This window comes from Onychomys torridus, chromosome 5 (genome assembly GCF_903995425.1).
Source record: "Onychomys torridus chromosome 5, mOncTor1.1, whole genome shotgun sequence".
Taxonomy (NCBI): domain Eukaryota; kingdom Metazoa; phylum Chordata; class Mammalia; order Rodentia; family Cricetidae; genus Onychomys; species Onychomys torridus.
In genome coordinates, this window is record NC_050447.1 from 107,428,720 (window position 1) to 107,454,382 (window position 25,663).

A 25,663-nucleotide genomic window follows, 5' to 3' on the forward strand; every position below is an offset into this window, starting at 1 on the left:
TGGGAGGTTTCAGCCCCTCCCACTTGCCACAGGTGAAGTCTGTAACAGGCCTGGGATGCGGGGCTCCAGCAGGGGTCTTCTGTTGGCACTGGGGCTGGGATTTTAGCAACGCTCTGGAGATAGGTGTGATACTGCATTTAGTGAGTAGGGTTTGTGGCATGGTTAGACTTAACAAACCAGGACACTGGAGTTCCTTCCTTCCCAGCCTTTCCAAAGTAAGATTCTCTGTCCCCTAGGGATTAGTCAACAGAGTGCAGCCCTGCCAAAGCTTGGCAAGGGACAATCAAGCTGGCCCATGTAATATTCTTCCAAATCAAATCAGAAGCAAAAGACGGAATGAACAGATAAACTGAATGATCCATGGGGCAGGTAAAATGGCTGAGTGGGGAAAAGTCCTTACTGTAAGAACCTGATGATTTGAATTTGATCCACAGAACTCATAGAAAGGTGGAAGGACAGAATTATTCTGTGTCAGCAGGTACACACTCACACATATACATCATTCACACACACACATGCATGCACCACCACTACCACCACCACCAATAATAATAAATAATTTTTCAAGTGAATGATCCATGAAGGGAACTCTTTGTTTGTATTTACAGTCACTGCTACATGAACAGATGATGTGTTGCTGGAGACATCAATCCTCAGAGGTGCTCATCTGAGTAAGGGGGTCAGGCTGGGCATGAAGCTCATAGGCAAGACCCTGGCAACAGAATTTTAAAAATTTAAAGAAAGGTGGGGAGAGGGATCAATGGCTGATAATAATCATTTCTGAAATGTTCAGTTAAAGAAAGTTAGGCTGATGTCTCCTTTGCAGGAACTCTCATTGCTTCTAAAATGCCAGTGTGGATCCTGAAAGGGGATTTATGTTCTGTGTAACATGTTTTACAAACTCATTTTGAAACTCTCACCCCTGTCCACACTTTTAAGGGTTGAAGGTTGGACTACACAACATGAGAGGTGCTTATATATATATTCTGCTTGCCTTTCATGACCTAATTCTGTCTATGAACACAATGCAAATTATAACACATGGAAATGCTATCTGTAAGGCTGGGGTGCAGCAATCCTGATGCTCCTCACAGTCCACCAGGTATAAGGGGAGGGGAGTTTGTGTGTGCTGAAGCATGTTCACTAAGCAAGGAATGCTTAACATCTTCCAGCAGAGAAGTACAAATGGTATTGCTCTGTCTTCTCAGGGGGTTATTACTACTAACCAGTTAGGACGTGGGCAAATATTAAATACCCTTAGGATATGACCTTCAAAAGGTCATCCACAGCAGAAAGCAGTCAACTGTTAAAAGTCCACTTTCTGAAAAAGTCTAACTACTCAGCCCCTCTGACAGGACAACCATTCAGCTTGCTAAGGTTCAGTAGTGGCTCCATTCTGTGCAAGCAATTTCTTACATGATCTTAGCCTCTCCAAACTCATCTTGCTATCCCCCCCCCAAAAAAAAAACAAAACAAAACAAAACCCAGAGTGACACCAAGTGCTATCTGCTCATGTGTCAATAGCTCAAGTGCCCATCCCTGGAATCATGGGTAAAGTGTGATCTACACATGAGATCTAATTACCATTCATCCTGAAAAAGGAAGGAGAACCCGACACAGGCTATAACACAGGGGACCCTGAGAAGACTGTGCTCAGTGTAGTTAGCTGTCTTGGAAGGATGTATACTGCATGATTTGACTTACACAAGGTCCCCAGAGGACCCAATGCATAAAGACAGAGCATATGGGCTGGCCTGGGCTGGGATAGAGACACAGGAAGTCAGAAGTAGAAGGGTGCAGATGGCTAGTCTAGAAAGATGAAGAGGCCTGGAGTTAGAGAGTGACAATTTTTGTACAATGTGAATGTATTTTACATCAATGAAGCATGCAATTTAAAAATAGCTAAGAAGGAGAAAAAAGCTACATTATATATATTGAATACAGATGCACAGTATTCTTGACAACCCAAGTCAAGGCCTTTGAAGACAGCCTTTGAGCAGCCCTTGCCTTCAAGCCTGTGTTTAGTCTCATTTGCCACCTTCCTGAGAAATGTTTGAGATCTACCCCTTGAAGTCCAGCACTCTTCATCACTGGCAGGCCACCAGAAAGCTGTTTGCTGTCAGCAACCATCCTGTCCCCACAAGCTTGTCCATGGATGACAAAGTAGAGATGCCCTGCCCACCTGTAGAAAGAGTGACAATCTATTCCACTTTGCATGGCTATCCTCTCCTCCCAGCCTCTCCCAACACCCCAGACAGGCTATCCCAGATCTCAGCTCTGTCCTCACATAAGCAGCTTGTCTCTGCTTCACTGCACAGGGCCAGGGTCAGTATGTGTAAGGGTTAAGAAATGAGAGGCAGGGGAGGTGAGGCTGGGAAGGAGGCCCACACATGGTCACTCAGCTAGAAAGAATGGGGAGAATTCAGAGTCAGAACCTTGGGTAACCTCTGGTACTACAGAGTTGAACCTTTATCAAGGGTAGCATTAAATGGATATTAAAATCTATCCTCAATCCAAGGGTAATTCAGTGGTAGAGCCCTTCCAATTAACTTTGGGCTTTTGATAGACAGTGTTAACTGTTTAAAATATCCAGGAGTTGGGCATGGCAACATATAACTTTAATCACAGCACTTGGGAAGCAGAAGCAGGCAGATCTCTGTGAGTTCAAAGCCAGCCTGGTCTACATAAAGAGTCCTATGTCAGCCAGGGCTATACAAAGAGATCTTACATAAAACAAAACAAATCCTAATCAAGGATATTATTCTAAGGGTCAGCCTTTCAGAATATGCCATCTATGTGTGGACATGAGGCTAGTCAGCTATTGCCCATTCTCTGATAAATAGGTTTGAGACAAGATAAATACAGAAAGGAATGGGGTGAGCCCTAGATTACAGTCCTACCTTTAATGGCTTAGCTAAGGTTAGTAGCCCCAATGTTTTAGATGTGGAAAGTAGGGACAGAAAGGAGATTCTAAAATTGAAGACATTCATCTCCTAAGTTGAGATGTCAAATAGCCTGGGGACAAATTGAGTCAAAGGAAGAAGGTCCTGGATGTGAGGGTGCAGAGTGGCCAGGTATGTTCCAGGGTGCAGTGGCCATTTGCTAAAGTTGATCTCATTTATGTGACCTGGCCTGTCATATGTACTGCTTTAAGGTGGAAAGTTAACAGCAAGGGTTGGAGACACGGCTCAGTTGGTTAAGAGCACTTGCTTCTCTCACACAGGACCTAAAATGGGTTCCAGTAACCATGACATGCCACTTATAACTGCCTATAGTACTCCAGACCCAAGGGATCTAATGCCTTCTTCTGTCTTCCAAGGTCACCTAACTTTACATGCATATATCTCAATACAGTCATACAAATATACATAATTTAAAATAAAAAATATTTTTAAAGTTAAGGGAAACTTGAACAACTAGGTAAGATATTATTCAGACTGAGTTTCCTTATCTGAAATTTTTGGGACCAGAGATTCTTCAAGTTTGTGATATTTTTTTTTTGAGATTTCAAAATGAGATACTAGAAGAGGATATTGGAGAAAATGAGATATTGGAGAAGACTCAATGCTAAACATAAAATTCATTTATGTCTCATGTATACTTTGCAATGCAAGACCTGAAGGTAATGTTATACAACATTTTCATAATTTTATGCATGAAACAAGAGTTTAATGACTATTAAATTTTCTACTTGTGGCTTCATGTTGCCATTCAAAAAGTTTCAGGTCTTGGAGCATTTTGTATTTAAATGTATGGACTTTGTATTTTTGAATTGGAGACTCTCACCCTGAAGCAGGTGACTGGGGGCTATATGACGAGGCCTACTGTAACATCCTTGCAGAAAGGCCTGGGGTTAGAGGTCAGTCTCCAGCACACACTCTGCTGAGGAGGGCTCTTCCACACGTGTCACTGCAGGAATCCCCACAAAGCCTCATGAAATATGTCTTCTCCACTTTGGAGAGCATGTTCCAATCTTGAGCAAACTGCTACAGCTGTTCAGTGAGAAGTTGATAGTCTGGGCAAAAACTCAGTGCCCCTTGTCTTCCTCCGCCCAGACATCAGTGAGTACACACCTGCCTCTCTCCCTGCTGTGTCAGCAAAGGCTCCTCAAATCACTGCAGCTCAGAAGTCAGGCTGTCTGCAACTCAAACCCCAGCCTGTGTTCAGCCATGCTCAAGGCATATTTCACATCACAAAAAGAAGACAAGCTAAACCATCTTATTTTGATCTTTTGATAGATGCTGCTATTGTTAGAAATATCCCAATCAAGGATTCCAGCCTTTTGGAAGAGAACTAAATTCCTGGCCCCCGCTCCTCCAAATATCCTCCCTTTCATGCTGTTAGCAGGGCTGCTCTTTGGTCACCTTGGACCTAAGCTAGGCAGAACTTGCAGTAGGTCACCCATCATCTGTCTTTCCTCTTGGGCACCACCATTTCAACAGCCACTAGGCTGAGAGCATCACTTACTCAGAATATTTGGGGGTTCCACTTCTAAATGGTTATCTTCTTGGAGGAGTGTCATCAGTTGCTTAACCTGCTTTGTAAGGAGCACAGCCCCAGTCAGGGTTGACATACTTACACAAGCATGAACGAGCTTGCTGACAACATGCGGACAGGCTCACAAACCAGAGCAGCGTGAACAGCCTGCGGAACAGCCTAGCTTCTTGGATAGTCCAGCCAAACTGGATGCCCACCTACCCTCACTGCTCTCCTCAAGGATATTAGGTGGGAGGTGAACTGGAAAGGCAGCTGGCTTCTCTCACCAACTCATGCCTGGGAGTACTTCCTTGGTCCCTCTTGAACTTAGTAAAAGGAGCAAGTGGATTCCTGCAGGGCAGGTTCACCAAAGAAGTCTAGTACCTTGCTCACTGGAATTACCCTACAAACAGGACTCTGTCTGTCTGTCTCTCTGTCTCTCTCTCTCTCTCTCTCTTGCCCTTTGCATTTTATTCTGGGCTGCATAAGAGGAGGCATGGCATCTGCTGTGTTGTCTGGGGTTTTGCCGAAGGATTATTCAGCCCTCAGGTGCTTGCCCTCACAGGGTCATTTTCACAGAAGGGTGCTGTGGATATGGCTCTGTACAAATAAAATGCTATTTGGCCGGTGGCTAGGCAGGAAGTATAGGTGGGACAAGAGAGAAGAGGATTCTGGGAAGTAGAAGGCTGGAGAGAGACACCGCCAGCCGCCGCCATGAAAAGCAACATGTAAAGACACTGGTAAGCCACAAGCCATGTGGCAAAGTATAGACTAACAGAAATGGGTTAATGTAAGATAGAAGAAGCAGATAGCAAGAAGCCTGCCACGGCCATACAGTTTCTAAACAATATAAGTTTTTGTGTGCTTTCTTGGTTGGGTCTGAGCGACTGTGGGACTGGCGGGTAAGAGAGATTTGTCCTGACTATGGGCCAGGCAGGAAAACTCTAACTACAGAAGGGAGAATGAAGAAGCTGTGGAGAGGAGGGTACCTCCCTCATATGCCACCAACGTAGGATGAAACTCAACCCAATCAGCTACTGAGTAACCCCAAGGTTACACAGAGCTGCTGCCTAGCAGCACCACTTCTAGATGTGACTTTTCCCCACCAACAGAACACCATCAGTTCTCAGGGCCTCTCCATCAGCCCTGGGGGTTCAGGCCTGGAAGAAGTGGGATCACAACTGTCAGGGCCAAGGAGGTGACATCTCTTGGAGGTGACATTCCCCTCTCCCACAGCCCCTTCTCATCACTTCAGTGTCCTCTGAAAAGAAGAGACCAACGAGGAAGTTTGCCTGGCTCATAAAGAAGTCAAGGTGTTACATCACTGGCCTGATTCTGCCAGTCAACTTGTACCTATTAGAACTGAAGAACTAGAGGAATAATAGACAGGAGGAATGGAAGTGAACATGGTGAGTATTCCAGGATTCACAGAAGTCTATGGTACTGAACAACCTGATGTACACTAGCAGGTAGAGAGAAATGCACACTATGGAAGACACGTGTAGTAGGGCAGGCAAGTCTTTGGCACAGTCCCATACTCTTGAGTCAGGAATACTGAAACAAAACAGCAAATAAAGAACACGGACTCTCTGGAAACCAGAAAGGGGCCCGGGAAATAGGAGCTTTAAGGGTAGCAGTGCAGCGAGCAAATGTGATATGAAAGTGGAAGTGCAATGTCGGCCATGGAAAGGTTTCAGTAGGGATGGAAGTGAGGCAAGGAGACAGGGGAAGGGAGGAGAGTCAACCAAAACTTGGTATATGAAAACTCTGTAAGAAAACCTGCTATACATGCAAAATTTGAAAAATAAAATAAAATCCTCTTTGAAAGGAGGTGTCCTGTGTGGACGGATAAAACTATTTCCAGAAGCCATAGGTCATCTAGTGAAAATCCATAAGCCTTTCTATGAGCTGTTGGTAAGGGAGGCCCCTGCTGTTGAAAACACCATATACTATAGTTCCGGGACATAGACAAATCATGCTGGAACTGAACTAGACGCTCCCTCCCTGTTAGCTAGCTTTCATAGTGTCAGAATGTGTTACACAGGCTACTAGGTAGAAAAATCATTAATAATTTTACTCAGCTGTGAACACTGTGAGAAACAATATCAACCTGCCAGGCAAAACGTACCCATTGGCACAACCGTGGCATGGCTGTAACTGATACTTTTCCAGTTGGATTTCAAGCCTGCTCCACGGGAGGGAATTCACATCAGGTATCACAAACCCGTTCAAAAGCCTCTGGCTGGGGAGATCACAGGCCTTAGTAGGGAAGCTATTGTTGTTTTCCTTGATAGATATGTTGTATCTATCAAACTGCCTTCTAAATACTTTAGTTTGGGCCTGTAGGTTAGCGATAACGTCAACACTGGTAAGAGAAGCTTCATTTCGCAGTGCGTAGCAACTCCTGCAGTGATTCATAACTAGTCAAGGCACTGAGAGTGAGTGACTGCTGTATGCTCATCCCTAACCGGAACCCCCTCCAAAAATCAAGGGACATCTCAGAAAGGAGGACAGAAAGAATGCAAGAGCTGGAGGAAGGGGTGCAGTGCTACGGAACTCTGACTTCTGGGCTTGACGTGGTTCCTGCACTCATGAACTCACAGGAAAAGATTGAATGTGACGTTCCTTTATGGAGGAGGGAGGGGCTCACAAGATCCCACCACTGTCTGAGGATCTATAGGCAGCTAACAGTCGCTGGAGGAAGGAAGAGATGTTTTCTTTGGTAGTGTACCACTGGTACATTGCCCTCACGTCTATAAATAACTCCTGACCCACATTCATGTAAACAACCCTAATAAAACTAATTGGCTCATCAAAACCAAAACAAAGCATGAAAACAGAAGGGGGACGAGGGAATTGGGGAGTGAGGTATTAGGGAGAGGAATGGGGGCAGCAGGCATAGAGGAGACAGAGGTGGTAGTGGAGGGTGAATAAATATGATCAAAATACATTCTCCATGTGAATGACAATATCTTAATAAAATCCATTATTATGCATCACTAATGAGTGCAGATGTAGGTAAAATAAGTGAACTTTCAAAAAGCAATGGAGGCCACAAAGACTTAGAAACTGTGTGTGTGTGTGTGTGTGTGTGTGTGTGTGTGTGTGTGTGTGTGTGTGTGTATGTAAATGGGAATACATTTTGCAAAAGCTGTTTGTGCAGGAGAGGAAAGACAAAGAATAAAGAACCTCCAACCCAAAGCCTGTCATGTTCATCACTTCTGGATCGTCTTGTGTGTGGTCGTTCAAAATCTCAAACATTTTAAGTTGTGAGAGTCAGCTATTATGTTTGCTAAATAAGTTCAAAGAGACCAGGAAAGAAAGACTGCCATGTACTATCACTGTAGCTAAGGAGAAAATTCCTTTGGGGACTCGAAAACCTCATTCAGGATGATAAACTATGGGTCTTGAAAGTCTCTGGCAACCTCTGCCTTAGTTTGGAAATGGGTCCCTCAAAGACAATGTGTTAAAGACCTGGTCTCTATCTGTGGTGCTGCAGGAAGATACTGAGCCCACTAGAGGTGAACCTTGAAGGGGATATACGGGCCCCAGCTCCTTCTCTTCTTCTGATCCTGCTTCCAAGCCCCATGTGGAGAAACGTCTTCCTCTACCACACACTCCATCATGATATGCTGCTTTATTGAGGCCCAGAGGCAGAGGGCCACCTGACTGTGGAAGGACACCCCCAAAATGGTGAATCAAAGCACACCTTTCTTTGTTGTTTGGTTTCTCGAGACAAGGTTTCTCTGTGAAGCAGTTCTGGCTGTCCTGGAACTCATTCTGTAGACCAGGCTCGCCTCGAACTCACAGAGATCCACCTGCCTCTGCCTCCCAAGTACTGGGATTAAAGTCGTGCGCTCAGCTACACCTTTCTTCTTAAGCTGATTAGCTCAGGTGTTTTGTTTCACTAATGGCAGGTTGGCTGACACACCTTCACCTGTTAAGTGTGACTCATTTTGTCTTCCTCCAAAACTACCTCTGAAGACAAGATTCATCACCAGAGTTAGAGTCCTGCCTCCTTTATTACCCCCTCCCTTTGACCCCTTATCTAAGATTCTGCCTAAAAGGAACTAGGGTTATAAATGGAACAAGGCGAGTGAGAAATCAGTTACACAGGCAAGAATCTTATTGGACTTCTCAGAAAATTATTAAAAATAAATCTTCAATGAAAACGAAGTAATAATTAAAACAAACAAAAACTCCCTAGCCTGGTGCACAGAGTGAAGGCTCACCATGAAGTTGAGCTGCAGAGACCGCCAAACTGGAGATGGATCTCTACAAAACGCACATTCCTTTTTGTGTGTCATCTGCTTCCACTGGGCCCGCCTAGGTGAGGATCCCTGCCGGCGGCTGAGAGCAGCTTCTGAGGATCAGCCAGACCGGTGTCATGCACCGGCACATGGTCAGGTCTCACTGCAGTGGTAAAGCCACTGACTGGCTTTGGTAGGGACACCAAGAATGCCAAACACACTCAGAAAAGGATACAATACCCACTCACAGGACCATAAGTGCAGTGGACGGAAAGTACGGTGAACAGCTAAGGAGATGCAGATCCTGCTGGGGAGCTTGGGTCTGGGGTCCCGGATGATGGGTACAAAGGTCATTAGACATCAGTCCTGGTTAACAGCTCGAATACTGTCACAACATGGTCCAAGAATGGAGTCTTGTGTGAGGAGAATTATGAGTGCTTATGAGAAAACTCGGAGCAAACAAGACAAGTGTCTTGGGACCTCAGTTTCTCCAAAACACGGAACTGTTCTTGGAACGTGTTAGGGTCCTCCTCCCAGGTACAGCAGATAGGAGTGAGTTTACTCCAAATTATTCATCACAACAGGTTTTTGTTATTTGTTTAAATGCCTCTAAGGAAAAAACATGTTTTTGTCACATGCAGCTTGTCCACCATGTGCTGCTTGTCCTTATGATTGGAGTTGCTTTAGTCATGTGACTATTCTTGACACTCAGAGTATAAACTGTCTGATGCTCTGAATAAAGTTTGCTATAGCATGAAATTTTTAGTCCTTATTTTTTGGTTCCCACCACCTCTAGAGCAGAGACAACATACTTCGTTGAGGAGGTAACAAGTGTATGGTTGTCCATCCTTAGCCCAGGTAAGAGGTGTTATGCTAGGGCCACTAAGGCTTACTGCCTGGCACTGAGGAAGAAAGTGGGCCCCTGGCCATTACTGAGCAAATGTCACCAATGCTAATGAATAGCCCTGGCCTCCAGTGTTCCATGTCTGTGCCCCTTGGGAGAGCTCTCTTTTCCTACTGCCTGAAACACTAGGAAAGCACCTCCCTAGGAATCAATTATGGAGAAGGTATGTCTGAATTAGAGACATTTTGCACACAAATACCATTTATTTCCAAATAAATGTTTCCTTTTCTGGTAACCCTTATTCTAAGGAGAAGGGCAAAGCTCCAGCTTTCAAGAGGGGCTGGGAATGGTCCCTAACTGCATTCTAAATACTTATCCTTAGACCCACAGATAAGTGTGGTCCTTACCCCTCAGCAAAGAAACATGTCTTTGCAACAGATGAAGACCATCACAGAAAACTACAACCCAGCAAAATGCAGAGGACAAGAAATAATAATTTCAAAAAATTACTTTTTAAAAGAAATAGAAAGAAAAAAGAGGGGCTGGAAATAGAACTCAGTAGTGTGTACCTGGCATGCATAAAACCCTGGGATTGATTCTCAATCCCTCATGCACACCAAAAAAGAGAGTCTTGGTCATTTGTACATCCATTTGTGCAGAAACATGTAAAGGCTGTGTTCCCAGGTATGCTGTGTCTGTAAGCATGACTAACCTTTACTACCACTGAGGAGCTGGAGATGACTGCCCTAGGCTATCCTGGACAGTGTGATCGCTCTTTCCTCCCTATATTCTCACTTGCACAGCACAGGAGCCCAGGTCACAGAGCTGATTCTCCACAGCAGGGACATCTGCTGGGTGTGGTCAGAAAATAATCACCTGCCTTACCATTAGCCCAAGCCAGACTTCCTACACTTGGGGCATCAGGGCTGGACCCAGATCTACAGGATGAGCAGCAGTCTTGGTCTCTACCAGCTAGATGCCAAGAGCAGCCATACCTCCCCCATCCACATAGGTGTGACAACCAAATAAAAAGAATACATCTCCCTAGGGGAATCATCCCACACAGCATCACCCAGGGAGCATCTTTAAACCACAGATGTCTCGGGAATTTCCCAAAGTTTTCCAGTAAGCCTAAGTGCTCTGGACCGACTCACTTCTAACTCAGAGACCTGTTCCTTCTAAGGCATCATATGACACCAAGTCCTGAAAATCTTCAGCTCACAATGATGACACCATTCAGACCCCAGACCAGCATGGTTTCAAATATCCAGTGGTGTTTTAAGATGGGTCAAAACTTTCATCATCAATAGTTCCATGGATTCGCACTTGGGGTTTGAGATGGCCTGTATGTGGGTTATGCTAGAATTAGATCATGTGATCTCACTCAGATGGGAGCCATTTCCCCTTCCTGACCTCCTTACTGGTGCCATTCAGCATGTCCAACAGCTGAGGTCCACACGTTGGCCAGCACAGCAGGGGTATGGGATGGGACTGCTGGACTAGGGAGGCAAGAAGAGCTGAGGGAGGTGAGGGGGTGGTCTGGAGGGGTAGGTTCTGGGTTGCAAAGACATGGTGTTATCTTGGAAACAGATTAGCAGCTGGTATCTAAGTTTGGGTGGGGCCAGAAGCAGGAGAGCCAGCCAGGAGCTGTGAAAGTCCAGCCAGAAGCAAGAGCAGCTCAGCTACAATGTGGCACCAAGTGATGAGATTTGGGGCAAATGAGGAGATAAGATCGCAGGCTCCAAAAGAGACCTATCCAGCAAGCAACAAGCCTACGGCTTCGAGAAACATCCACACTGCAGAACTGATCCATACGGGGATGCTCTATGCAGACCTGTGCTGGTACTCCAGGGTGGTGCTAGACACTGCACCCCGAGAACCTGTGTGTTCAGAATGGGACAATGTTTACTGACAGGGCCTTCAATGAGGTGAGGAAAATGAAGTCATGTAGGTGGTCCTTCATCCAATATGACTGGTACCTTTGCATGAGGAGAGGCAGAGGGAGGTGACTCAGTGATAGGGTACAGGCATGGTATGCAGGAAGTTCTGGAAGAGATGGGGACAGGGACACGCAGGGGTTAGACGGTGAGTAGAAAGGAAAGACAACCTCTGGCAAGTGGAGGTGAATGTCAGGAGAAACCATGCCTGTTTTGCTGTGATCTTCGTGGATTTCAGCAGGCACAACTGAGAAAACGCACAACCCCCGGTTTTAAACTGCCCGGTCTGTGTTATTTGTGACAGCAGCTATCTGAGCTAATCCAGGGAAGCCAACTAGAGCATCTCAGCAGTCCTGTGAGAGCTGGCATTTGGCTAGCCTGACAGCAGCACAGACCACACTGTGGCCAGTAGGTACACTGGACGGAACTGCCACCTCCCAGCGGGGCATACATACATGCACAAGAAAAAGCCAACACGTAGGCAGGGGCACAGCCACATGGAAGACAAAAGCTTGCCGAGGGGTTTTCAAAAGGTAGAGACTAATGTGAGTGTGTGATGGGAACAGCACCAAGGGGACTGTGGACAGTATCCTGGAGAGACAGGAGCCTGAGGCTAGGATGAGGCTGGCTTCTCTCCTCTGGGTCTCCTAACGTTACAAAATCTCCCTCTTCTGTCATTTTCCTGTTTACAAATTTCAAGAGACTCGTTGTTTACTGCAGGAGGGGGAACTGAATTCCTACCTAGAGCCAAGGAGGGTGGAGTCTCATGTCTCTCTACATCCAGGCTGGGAGCCTCCACACCCTGTACATGCCCCCTCAGCTATCACCAGCTCCTTGGCAGAGGAAGTTCCGTCTCCATTCTCTACTTATCAAAACACACCTCCTTCTCCTGGGCAGCTGAGATGGCACATCATGCCAGGGCCTTCTTGCCTCTTTTGCACCTCTGGGCTCCTTATGCTCCAATATGTCCTTCTATCTGGGCACCACACCCACTCTCTGAGCTGTGCCCACCTCTGCACCTCTAACCCTCAGCTCCTGGCTCCACTCTCCATCTGGAGCCTTGCAGATGTATCTTTGACCTCTGCATAAGCTCCTTCTCCAGGCCTATGTCACCATCTATGTCACCTGTCCATGGTGACATTCTGAGACAAGGACCAGATGCAGGCCCTACACAGGACCAGAAAATTGCCTCTGAGAGGTAAAACAAGAGGGATTGCACTAGCTGTCTTCAAGAGGACACACTCAAGTTCACAGCCATGCTGTTGCCACGGCCCAATGAGGGGAGTGGGTAGCCCAAGTGTCAGTCGGGGAATGAAAGGCGAAACAAAACAGGATGTATTCATACATATAGCATAATTCACCTTAAGAAAGATTCTGACGCATGCTACAACACAGATGAACCTTGGGGACATCTTCAGCAACATATGACAGTGGCATGGGCACATTTATATGAAATACCCAGAACAGTCAAACTCACAGAAAAAGCAAGTAGAATGGTGGCCACTGGGAGCTGGAGGTTGAAGGACGGGAAATGAGTGTTTAAACAGGGACTAAGCTACGGCTGGGAAGGTGAGAAGGTGGACTGGGTGAGGCCACACAAGTACGTGAACAGACACAGTGATACCAAACATTCTTAACAAGGGTCAATTTCATGACCTATGTTATCAACATTAAAAATAATTGAAACAATTTTTGGAAAACACGAGACAATAACTTTGTGTTCATTCTACATGTTATATATGCACAGTTGCTGCTGGGGACTTCCACAGTATGTGACTATCAAGGGTGCTCAATTTGTAAAGTGTCTTTTGAACTCAGAGAAGCAGCGTGTAATCTAATCTGGGAGGAAACACCATGAAGTGCAAATTATGAGGCTGAAAGCATAGGCCATAATTCAGCATGACCTCTGGGAGCCTCTCCGACAGCCTCTCCTTTTTTAGAAAGGACAGCACACAGTAAAGCATGACTGCTAGCGGGTAGGATCATACAAAGGGCTGACTCTTCTTTTCTCCAGTTCAAAACCAAAAGTCTGATAAACACTCCACTCATACTGCTATGACTTAACATGCTCTACCACACATCCCTCTGACTCAGCGCTTTGGTTTTCAGTCCAGATAAGTGACCCAACAGCCTGGCTCCTGGAGCCACACTCTGCAGTGTGAGAGGCTCCCTGGCTCCTCCGCGTCGTAAAACACACTAAGGCCACGGGAGACCAGAAACACACCTGCTCAAGGCTTTGTGACGCTGCTTCTTGGCAAAAGTGGGGCCTCTCCCCAAAAGTTTGGCTTTTTACCACAAGAAATGTCGAGAAAGATGTGAAATACAACAAAGGAAGGAGTGGGGAGAGAATCAGAGCAAATAAGTAAAAGTGAGGCAGACAGACTGGGAAAGGCTCAGGGTACGGGGCAGTGACATCTGACGTGGTGTGTGTGTGTGTGTGTGTGTGTGTGTGTGTGTGTGTGTGGTCTGTGTGTGTGTCTGTCTGTGTGTGTGTGTGTGTGTGTGTGTGTGTGTGTGTGTGTGTGTGTGTGTGTGTCTGTGTCTCTATGTGTCTCTGTCTGTGAAAAGCAGGCCCAGGCCCACATATCCCCACTTTCAGAAGTATCCACACTTGGCCTCCTGTTCTACAGTCAGGGAGTGTACTTTGACTCTGCACAGGGGTTCTACAAATTATGCAGCTGGTTCAAATATGGTAGCGGAAGTATAGGTGAGAATTTGCAACATGTGTCCAGCTTCTGACATCAAGGAGCATTTTCCAAGGTCCTTAGATGACATGGAACTAATGCCTAGAGTCATTTTTAATTATTCCAAAGGAGGCCCTCAGGAGGTCCCTGCCAGTAGCATACTGGGTTTGAATGGCCAGGTAAGTTACAGGTTGAGTATCTGGGAAGGAAGGGGATACTTTGCTTAAAGCATTTAACAATTAAACAGGTCTTCTTCCAATCCTTTACCCCAGCCAAAGAAGAACCAGTCCTACACCGAGTCACATGATTCCAGAGAGTTCCCCAGCTCAGGTGACTGCATGCCTGGTCTAGAACCTGCCATCCCCCACTCCAGGCATGGAAGGAAAAGGAGCCAACTTATGGAGACAAGGATGAGAGCAAACATGGCTTACAAGAGGACAATAAGTCAAGGACAATAATTGTGATGTGAGGAAAGGACGGTGGCAATGATGTTAGGGCTCCCGAAAGTCTCCTGTCTGCGTTGGCTGTTTCTGGATCCCATTGCACCCACCATATGAATCTTTGCAACAAACTCCTTTTCTGTTTGTTAGCATGACTTGCAATGTTGCTCAGTTACTTACTTGTAAACCAAGTGTCATGAGAGGTCTGATGGAATAGAATACTGTGCAAACAGGAGGCTGGAGAGTCTACCCAGCAGTGATGGAGTCCGGTGCAAACCTAGTCCTTTCAGTTCTATAACCACCCTTCACAGAAGCACAGGGCCTGGTGGCCTCTGGTCCCTTCAGTGGAGGGAGCTATATCATTGGGAATGGCCAGCCTTGAGTCAGACGAGCAAAGAACAGAACAAAATGACTAACTCCTATCACCCTGGAAGAAGTTACTGTGGCCAAAGCCAATGGCCTTTAAAAAAAAAAAAAAAAGGCCCAGGGTACAACTCTAGGTAGAAGTGTCCTGTTCAGAAACTCATTCTGCTTTCCACCTAAGCCCTGCAGTGGGCAACGGTCACCATGGACACCTCAAATTCCATTCCTGATCATACTGTCCCCTGGTGCAGCTCAGTCAGATATCACAGTGTGCCAAACTCACTCTCCACCACATGGCATTCATCTCACATGTCTTCCTTCTCTGATCTACATCCTGTGAGCCTCAGGCCCTGTGGCCGGTGACCTGTTTAGTTCTCAGATTAGAATTCTCCCTACCAGCCAACCAACCACAAGAGAATCCTTGGTGGCCTGACTCTGGGTGCAGGATTCCTGTGTAGAGGGCACACCCAGCTCTCCAGGGAGAGATGCCTCCACCTCTGTGCACCAGTGAGATAAATTACTTTTTCCGGCATGACCCTATCACCTCCATCTCAGATGGCAGCCCTCACCCCACCAGCCAAGTACCTCCTTTTTTACTAGGTAGAGGGGTGAGGCAATGATTCCCAGGTGCTCTATCCTCCCACCACCTGGAGGGAAGGCAGCAGGTACCCCACCCTGCCAATGAGGAAGCTGGAAAGAATAATATAGATTTGATAAGCTGGTTCCAAGCTGGAGCTCTGACAGTGCCAACCACACCCATCAACTGAAGAACGCTCCCTCACATTTCACCACGTCATGTTCAAGGGGCTCTGGTGTGTATGGTAGGGGTTTGTGGGTCAAAGACTTCTAGTGGGGAGGCAAACAGACTGCATTCTGAGTAAGTGTTACCATCGCTGGGAGGAGTCAGTCAGATGATGGCTGAGCTGACTCAAGGGATGAACAGGAACCAGTGGGCTAAAGAATGAAGGGAAGGGTGTTCCATGTTAGAGGAAGAGCTTAAGTCAAATGTTGAGGAGGAGAGGCCAGCTGGGAGCTTGAGAGGTCCCCTCCAACAAAAGAGGTATCGAGGAGGAGTGGAACGGTAGGTAAGCTCAGGCCAAAGCCAGGCAGTTTAGGCAGCTACAACAGGGAGCCCTGAAAGGCTGCAAGCAGGAGAACCACATGACAGGTTTGCATCTTAGGGTCTCTGGGTCTGTGGTTTCAAAGACAGCAGGATGAAGCCAGGTAGGGGGAGTTCAAAAGCCAAGGGGGCACAGGCTAGAGAAATTTGTAGAGAGGCAAAAACCTACCCCACAGAGCCATGAATGACACTCCTCAACTTCATAGTAATCCAAACATATGCTTAGGGGCATTCTTAGAGCACAAAAGACCATCTGCTTGGTCACAAAAGGCAGTGGGTGATAAGAACTGGACATGCCAATTGTCCCCTCAGCCCCATTTTATGTAAACTAGAGACTCAGGACAAGAAGGTCCTACTGATATGACACCCCAGCCCCAGTGTGACCTCTGTCTAGCTTAGGGATACTGGGAAAGCAGGCAGTGGATGTACATTCTGACCCTAAGGTTTCCCAAATCTGCTTTTTCAGTCTTGTAGAAATGTAATTAGCACTCTCCTGTTTTTAGCAGTAGAGCAAATAAAATTCTAGAATGCTCCTCAGGACCAGCATTCCCTGATGCCCAGGAAAAGGGGGTCAGATCTTCCTGTCTGACTATGGCTGCTCAATGTCTGGCTTGGACTCAGAGCTCCAATGTGATGCCCCATTACTCCATCTCAGGCCCCTCCTTCCACCAAGCACCTTTCAGTAGCACACACAAACCAGGTCCCCCAGGTACCCCACAGACTGCCTTCCTCACTGAGAGTCCATTGCAGCTGTAATTCTCCGACCCAGGCCCTCTTCAGCCCACCTTCCTGTCTGTCTGTCTGTCTCTCACCCCCATGTCATCACCTCTCTGATTGAGTTCACATCCCTGGATACCTGCAGCAGACCCAGATGGCACAGCCAGTCCGCCCTGCATATCTTCACCATCCAACCTTGATGCTGCGGTGACAGAGAACTTTATAAAAACATGAACTCTCACCCCTCATATCACCAACTCTGATCAGTACACCGATGGTTTTCCCTTTGCTCTGGAATTACAGAAAAAGTTCTTAATGTGGGTTATGAGCCCCGGCCCTTGTCCTGTTCCCTACCAATGATGGGCAATCTTGGGTTCCTGCATGCCACATGGCCCTTGCAAATGCTGTCTGCCCTCTGGGAAACTCATACTGTTTGATTTTGCCTCTCTCCCCATACACAACCTTGAGTCCATCTCCGACACACCAGCCCCTGTAGGTCAGGTTTCTTTGTTCTGGCTTTTCATTCCCCTTTCTTTCTATACACTCATCTCAGTTTGAAATGAAAAGTCTGTGACTCGACCTGTCAAGCTGCGCTTCCCTCATTAGCCTGCCAGGCCTGGGACAGTTGAGCTCTTTTCCCCCAGCATCGGATCCCAGCACATGACACAGTGCCAGGTTCATAACATGCACATGTAAAGAGGGGAAAGAGGAAAGACTCGGGGTGGGGGCAAGCTTGCACTTATTTCTGTGACAAATGCTTAACGTCTGGCTTTCTGAAGAAAACAGCAATCCCTGGTCTGTGATGCTTGCCAGTTTCCAGGGTAGAAACACATAAACCCCCTGGATGACCCACTCGGAGCCACCAACATTATGTTACTGAATATGAAGATGGACAGAGATGCCCACAGTGGCTCTGGTATACCAACCACTGGCAATGCCAGGACAACATTCAGAAAAGCCAATGTGCTTATACATGACACCAACTCTTTGACTCAGCTCTCCGTGGATCAAAGGTCAAAATGAATCACTACTTGCAAAAACTGCCAAGGACAGCAAAAGAGCTTGGAGTGGCTTCTAACAATAACGGCACCCCAAACCATTCAGAACAAGATGATGGAAGAGGAAAAAGGGTCCTACAGCCCTGGAGAGTGTTGTGTTCTCTGAGGGAGTGTGTCAGACCTCTCCACAGCCTCTCAGTCCTGGCTTCTGCACTGCTGAATTAAAGGTTAGAAGCAGGTCTACACAAAGTGTGGGTTCTACCCCTGTGTTAGCAGTTCTAGAAATCTACTTTCACAGAACCATAAAAACAAAACAGTTGCAATGCTGAATTGAAGAGGAAATGAAATCATAAAACTATTAGAAGAAAACATGGGAGTCCCCTCCCCATACTCCCCCACCCCAGTCATCTAGGACAATGGAAATCATAAACCCAACAATACAAAACTCAGAAGCCATGGAAAGAAAGACTAAGTCACTTGACTCTATGCAAACCAAGCTGTGTATACAACCCAAGCACTACAAGCAGAATCAGAAGCTTGGGTAATTACCCAGGGGGAGGCAGTCTCAGAGCCACAAGTGCTGCTGTCAGTCAGTGGAAATAACCCTCGAGCATGCACGCACACGAAGGCAACGAGATGGGAGACCATCTGAGGAAGGAGAATGCACAGAGATGGCGACGCCGCAGACGGAGGAGGCGAACACAAATGCTGCAGCAGTCGTCAAATTTTATTTTCTACTTATCAGACTAGCAAACACTTAAACGTCTGGTAACTCCACAAACCATGGAAGGTGTGGGGAACAGGACCACACAAATTACTGGTGAGCATATAAATGGCTAAGTTCTTTATAAGGAACATTGAGGAACATTTACCAAAAAAACAATGTAGGTTTAAATACCTGGCTTCTTATATCTTGTATGTATGCAAATGTTTGTGTGTAAGAATGTCATTACTTATTTATACACACATCTATAAAACAGTAAAGATGAGAAATGACCCCAAAGCCTTCTTAGTAAGTGACTAGTTGAATAAATTATGGCCCAGTCATACAACAGAATACTATGTAGACATAAAAAGAATGAGGGCCGGGCGGTGGTGGCGCACGCCTTTAATCCTAGCACTCTGGGAGTTCAAGGCTAGCCTGGTCTACAGAGCAAGATCCAGGACAGGCACCAAAACTACACATAGAAACCCTGTCTCGAAAAAACAAAACAAAACAAAACAAAACAACAACAACAACAAATGAGGAATTCTCTATAGACTGATATGCACTCAACTTTGATATAAACAAGAGGTAAATATATAAATGAAAGTAGAATATTTTTGTAAGGATACATAAAATCGGGCTACTATACTGAGGAACAGAGAGAGCAAACAGTGTGACTTTTACTATAGCTTTTTTGTTTGTTTGTTTTAGCAGCATCTAACTGTGCAGCTCTGGCTAACCTGGAGCTTACTATGTAGACATTTGTCTACCCCTGCCTGAGTGCTAGAACTAAAGGCATGCATCACTTATACTATATTCTAAACCATGCAATCCATTATTTATTATAGTTAATCAAAAAAATTGCTCAAAGATGTTCACTGTTGTATTATATATACCATATAAAAGCCACTGCCGGGATGACCAAATCATACTAGGAAAACAACAAGAAATTTTAGTACATCAGCAAGAACATGAAATTTAAAATGTTTCTGAGGGGCTAGAGAGATTGCTGGTTGCTTAAGAGCTTTTACTGCTCTTGCAGAGGACTTGAGTTCAGTTCCCAGCATGTCAGACAGCTTGGAACCAACTGTAACTTCAGCTCCAATGGATCTGATGCCCTCTTCTGGTCTCCATAGGCATCTGCACACACATACACACACACACACACACACACACACACACACACACACACACACACACACATGGTGGGGTGGAGGGTGGCACAAAGATGCACATAAAAACAAAATTAAATCTTAACAAAATGTTTCTAAAGATTGACAAATACTTTTGATATGATACAGAATAGTGACAGATTCCATTAAATAAACACTCTGGAAGAGTGAAAATATGCACAAGTGTTAAGCATTTCAAAAATGGAAACTAGTTACTAGTTTAGGATAACACTGTGGACTACTTTAAAAAACATTACCATTGTAATGATAGTCAAATTAGTTTTAGTCTTAATTACATTGTACTGAAGTCATTTTAAATAACTTCTAGAAAAAAAGATACAAATTACTTCCAGGATATTAAACAGCTTTCAAGACAAAGGTCAGAAATCTTTGCAAATTCATGAGAAGGCAAGAGATGAATGAACAATTAAAACTACAACTACAGGGAAAAAAGAGGCTTGGGAAGGTTTGCTGGCATTGTTTGCTGACCAGATTCTAGAGAATACTCCAGAAGGTAGTGAGCCTTAGCAACCAGCAATACTCATGAAGAACTACACAGGATGAGCTGTATGAGCCATTAAGAGCAACACTTTTACATTCATGGGGTTCCCTTTTCTGTTTTAATTAGTAAAAACTATCAAAATCTAGGCATCATGGGAAACTTTGGACCGCAGCACAGGGAATGAGGAAGGGAGCCCACTCCAGAGCTGCCTACCTTCAGAACCCCACACCTGCTGTGCTGGGAAAGGGGTTTGTTTGACTCATCCTGAAGGCACTGCCAGTTCTGTTCAGCAGAGCAGGGGCATAAAGTGCAGAATGCTGGGATAGAGAAAAGGAAGCTGATTGAATACCTGCTTTCAATGAAGGACCATGCAAATATGTGTTCATTTTCTGTAATCAGAGCTACGGCTATGCTAAGATCGGCCTTGGGTTACTATTCTTAATCAAAGGGAATAATTCAGGTGAAATGTTCCAGAAACTAGAAAGAGATGCACAAAATATAAGTAGTGCCAATATCATCATCACTGCCATCGCCATCATTTTGAAAGAACTGGAGAGTCTAGTGTGAAAATTCTGGTGTGTGTATGACAAATGTGAGGATCAAGTCCAAAGTTGAAAACAGTAGAGATAACTGGGCCCTGGCCCTGCATGCCTTTAATCCAGGCGTTCAGGAGGCAGAGGCAGCCGTCGGATCTCTGAGTTCAAGGCCAGCCTGGTCTACAGAGCAAGTTTCAGGACTACTTAGAAGAAACTGGTGCTGTATTTCATTGCTACCTGAGTAGAGGCAGAGAAGTCCTCACTGAATGCAATCTAATAGATAAAGCAAAGTGGACTGGGGGCCACAGTCCTTAGACAGAAGTATATCATATCTGCTAAAGGTAATGGTGCATCTGTCATGGCATGGCATTCATCCATTATGCAGTGCCTGCTTGGTTGTGCTATGGTACCGTGTTTAAGAGGGATATTTTCTGTGCCACAGTAAATATGGCTGACCTTGTTATGAATGTAACAGCTGAAGGAGGTGGACATTTTTCAGCCAGGTAAGAAACTACTAAATAAAGCCAGGCATACTGGTGCATGCCTTTAATCCCAGCACTGGGAGAAAGCAGCAGCTGAATCTTTCTGAGTTCAAGGTCAACCTGGTCTACAGAGTGAGTTGTAGGACAGCCAGGGCTATATAGTGAGTCCCTGTTTGAAAACAAAACAAACAATGGAAGGGAGGAAGGAAGGAAGGAAGGAAGGGAGGGAGGGAGGGAGGGAAGGAAGGAAGGAAGGAAGGAAGGAAGGAAGGAAGGAAGGAAGGAAGGAAGGAAGGAAGGGACCAAATATGCATTCTATGGTAGAAAAAAGCATTCTCAGGAATTGAGCTACAGACAGGCATGAGAGAACTTAAGTGTAACCTTCCAAAGTTCAGGCTTCTAACAAGGAGGGCAGATGGGCCTGCCTGGGACAGAGCCCCACTTGTGGATGTTTAAACTGAAGTAGTAAGTGCATGTCAGGGGTGTAACTTGGAGGGGAAAGATGCTCAGAGTCCAGGGGACCCACTTCATTCCATATCCTGGGCTTAACTGTTTTCTTCCAACACTCAGGTATGAAGACAACAGTTGTGTTACCTCTTCCCAACCAACCACCAGGGCTAGAAGGGACAAGGCTGTGTTTCAGGAGCATGCCTGCTGAGGAAGCCATGCTGACCACTGAAGACAGCCTGTGGCTGATAGGGCAGGGAAAGGGGCAATGGGCAACTTCTCCAAACGAAAAGGTGAAGAATTCTTCTATTTCTGTCTACTGTGTACAGGGTAGACAGACACTTAACTGTTAAAATGTCAGCAGCATCATGGTACAAATTCTACATTGGTACATGGACACAGAATCCAGTGAGCACAGTTAGTAAAGGGAGAAATCCACTCTTCATGCCAAACTGTACTGGAAAAGCTCTTTCAGACATTGTTATGGAACAGAACACGGTGGCAGGGCAGTCTTCTATCTGAGCATATTGGTCTGTGGAAATCAAGATGTCCTTCCTAGCCTTCACAGTATGAGAAAGTATGCCTCTAATTATCCAGGCCTTCATTCCTTAGTGTCATCTTGTCCATAACATGTGACTGCCATGTGTTGTCAGGTAGCCCCCCTATGAAGGAGCCCCCTCCTGAGTGTTAATTTTAAAAACTTGCCCAGCTTCCCAATATGCCTCTATATAGTCTGTTTTCAGGAACTATTTTTGTTCTTGCTTCACACCATGCCTGGCAGGAAGAGTGCTGTCTTCTGGTCCCCCCTGCTAGAGTACTGGTCTGCTTTCTCCAGCTCCTCACTTCCCACTTGACTCTCACACAAAGCGCTCTTCACACATACTCTTTCAAACCATTATTCTCCCTTTACTCCAGAAAGGGGCTTAAAATACTCGGCAATGTTGCCAAATCCTTCAGACAGCTATACATGGCAATTTAAATAGGCGCTGTTTTTAAAATTGTTCCTGCTGCTAACCAAAAAAAAGGGGGGGGGGGAGGGAGGGAGGAAGGGAGGGAGGGAGAGAGAGAGAGGGAGAAGGAGAGGGAGCGAGAGGAGAGAGGAGGAGAGAGAGAGAGAAGGAAAAAGCAGTATTGCCCTCCATGAATGGGAATTCCAGGAGCACCTTTGGAAGGGAGAGGCTGGTGCTTGGGGGGGGGGGGGTGAGTCAAGATCAGACAAGCTAGGAGGATCTTCCCAATTATCTTGCAGAGCAGAGGGATCACTATGCCAGACAGTTCCCACAGGACACAGCGTTTCTGCCCAGGTTGGTACAAGATTAAAACAATGATTATGATGATGTAAGAGTTTCATCTTACTCATCCATGAACTACAACTGTTTACTAACACACACTGGTTGTGGAGATGGACTCCACGCATACAATTATCAACTGTCCAGATCCATTCGCACGCACATTTAGACAAAGTGTTTTCAAACTGCTCAGAACCACCCTAGTTCTAACTGCACTGTTTAAAATGCAAAAGGGGCAGAAACTGCAAATGTTTCACAAAGCGCTTGACGAGGTGGCATCCAGGATTTCCTACAAGACAACTGAAATGTATACATATCTAGGGTCATAATTGTCTAACACTACTAACTGTCCATTTTTAGAGTGACATACATCTCTCACAGAATACTCCTACACAGGATGCAGGGACAGGGAGGACAAAGTGGGTACTGGGGACCAGCTCACCAGGTCTCAATGCCTCAGACCAGAGCAGCTGCTGGACGAGAGCTGCGATGACACTCTGCAAGCCTCCCACATCCTCCCTATGCCATGGCGCTATTGACTGAAGTCCTGAGAAAACATTTGAGGGGACACCCTGACACTGAACTCTACAGCCAGATAGATCTCTGGAAAGGACAGAGCACCGTTGGGATGGGGGTTAGGCAGCAAGGGAACTTTTCAAAGGGCTCTGCTTCTTTGTCTATAACTTCAATTCTTTAATTGGCTTTAATCTGTTCAAGGCACGTGTGGGATGGCTGTGGTCTGCCGGAAAGAACATCTGAGAAGAGAACACTATTTTTCATGGATAGTTAGTTCCTAGAAGGAAACACAGGGACAGGCGGCCTGTGGCAAGAACATAGCTATGGCCTGGCTCCAAGGAGCAGACCTAGAAGAGGGATTGAGTCTTCCAGGAATGCTGCTGAGCCATCAGTGAGTCTGACACCTAGCAAGATAAAGGAGAGCATTTGAGCTTTTGGGGGTGGGGCACCCTTTCCATATGTGCACTGGGACAGGAGTTTGGGTGGAAATTAGAAAAGGCTAAATCGGTGCCTTAGAAGCGGATGCAGCGTCACGGGCACCGCAGAGGGAGGCAAACAGCCTTGGCTTCACATCCAAGTAAGAGCGTCTCCTTTGGGGGACAGCAGGGAGCCCAGTCGATGCGGGATTGTGAGTGCCCAGGCTAGCATTTCGGGCTTCTCAGCAGGGTAGGCTCGGACCTAGATCTGCAGAGAAAGAGAGATGGAGCGCAGAGCAGAGGCAACCGAGATCGGAAGAAAAGGGTTCAGGAGAAGAACGCTGGGACGCAGCGATCGTGGCCCTTACCTTGCTGACCACGTTCTGGACGAGGCCAGTGCGGATGCCGTAGTCCCAAGCGTGGCAGTCGCAATTTGAGTCGTTGTTCCCCTTGCCTGGAGGGGACGGGAGGGGTGGCGTGTCGCTGCTGTTGCTTCGGTTGCTCGCGGTCCCCCAGGCAGCAGTGGAGAAGGGGGTGGCCGGGGGGCTGGTCCAGTTGCCCATATCGCCCCACCGGCCGGTGACAGTGGCACCTGCCAGCTCTGTGCCTTTGCCGGCCCCGCGGCACCAGAAGTTGGGCTGGTCCAGGAGGAAGGAGTCCGAGAACTGGCTGAAGCCGATGAACAGCGCCGGGATCCAGGTGAGCACCACCAGGGTCTTGTGGTAGCCGCCGCCCAGGCCCCCGAGGAAAGGCAGCACCGAGCCGTCATAGTCCAGCAACAGGAGGCTCGGGGCGGCTGCCGCCGCGCAGCAGCTCGAGTGCGGGCCGCCGCTTGGGTGCAGCGCAGGCAGCGGCTGGATCTCCGCGCTGCCGCTGGAGCCCGCGCGTCCCCCGAGGGGCGCGGAGGCCGCCGCGTCCCCGGGCGGCAGGGAGCCGTTCTCCTCGGCCGGGGCCGGCTGCCGTCCGGCACCGCTACCCGCCGCCTCGCGCCGCCGGTCTATCGCCATGGCCAGGGCCCGCGGCGCCCGCAGAGGTGCATAGAGCGCGGCGGAGCTCGGCGGGCGCCCGGGCACAGCGCGCCGGGCCGGGCGCCCGCAGCTGCCGCCGCCGCCGAGGAGGGCCCGCGGCCGGAGAGAGCGCTCCGGGCCCGGCGAGTCAGGCCGCCCCCATGTCACCCGCGCACACCCGCGCCCTGGGCGCTGCGGCCCCGCTCGGGCGCCCGGCAGAGGCCGGTCGAGTCCTTAGCCGCTGCGGTTCATCCGCACCGCGGCCCCGGGCGCCCGCCGAGCTCCGAAGCTCTCCGCTGCTGCGAGCCGGCTGGAGAAGAGGAGGAGCCGGCTCAGCGCGGGACCCGCGCCCTTGTGGTGATTCGCGGCCCTGCGGACGCCGGTGCGCGTTGTGCTGGGGCCGCCGGCGGCTGCGGGCTAGGAGGTCCTCCACGGATTTGGGGCGCTCCCGGAAGCCGCGAGCTCGCAGCCAGCCTGCGGAGCCGGCCGCGCTCTCGGCTCACCGAACCGGCCTCCGCCTCCCGCCCCGGCCCGCCCCCTCTCCCCCCGCCGAGGTGGAGGTAACCGCGGCACCTGCTGCGCCGCTCCTGCGCACGAGCGCCCCCTCCAGTCCAGTCGAGCCGCGGCCGCCGCCGCCCGGGCAGACTCAGGGGCTGGGAGAGGGACACCCCGGCCGCCGCAGGATCTCCGGCGGCTTCTCGGCGCGACGGGCGGGGGTCCCCACGGAGTGACTCTGGCGGGGAGCGAGGGGACAAGGTCGT

The 25,663-nt window shown here is 47.7% G+C and overlaps 1 protein-coding gene across 6 annotated transcripts in view; it reads right to left on the reverse strand.

Annotated features, from left to right (window-relative positions):
- The window catches only part of Slc22a23 (solute carrier family 22 member 23), a 168,649-nt gene extending 143,218 nt beyond the window's left edge, over window positions 1-25,431 (reverse strand). For 5 of the 6 annotated variants that reach the window (XM_036189235.1, XM_036189234.1, XM_036189237.1 and 2 more), the window contains exon 1: window positions 24,264-25,431. In XM_036189235.1, coding sequence (XP_036045128.1) covers window positions 24,264-24,902 — 639 coding nt within the window. In that variant the 5' untranslated portion in view covers window positions 24,903-25,431. The remainder of the gene's footprint in view (window positions 1-24,263) is intronic. The other variant, XM_036189236.1, reaches the window with a different exon arrangement.
- Window positions 25,432-25,663: the final 232 nt, after the last annotated feature.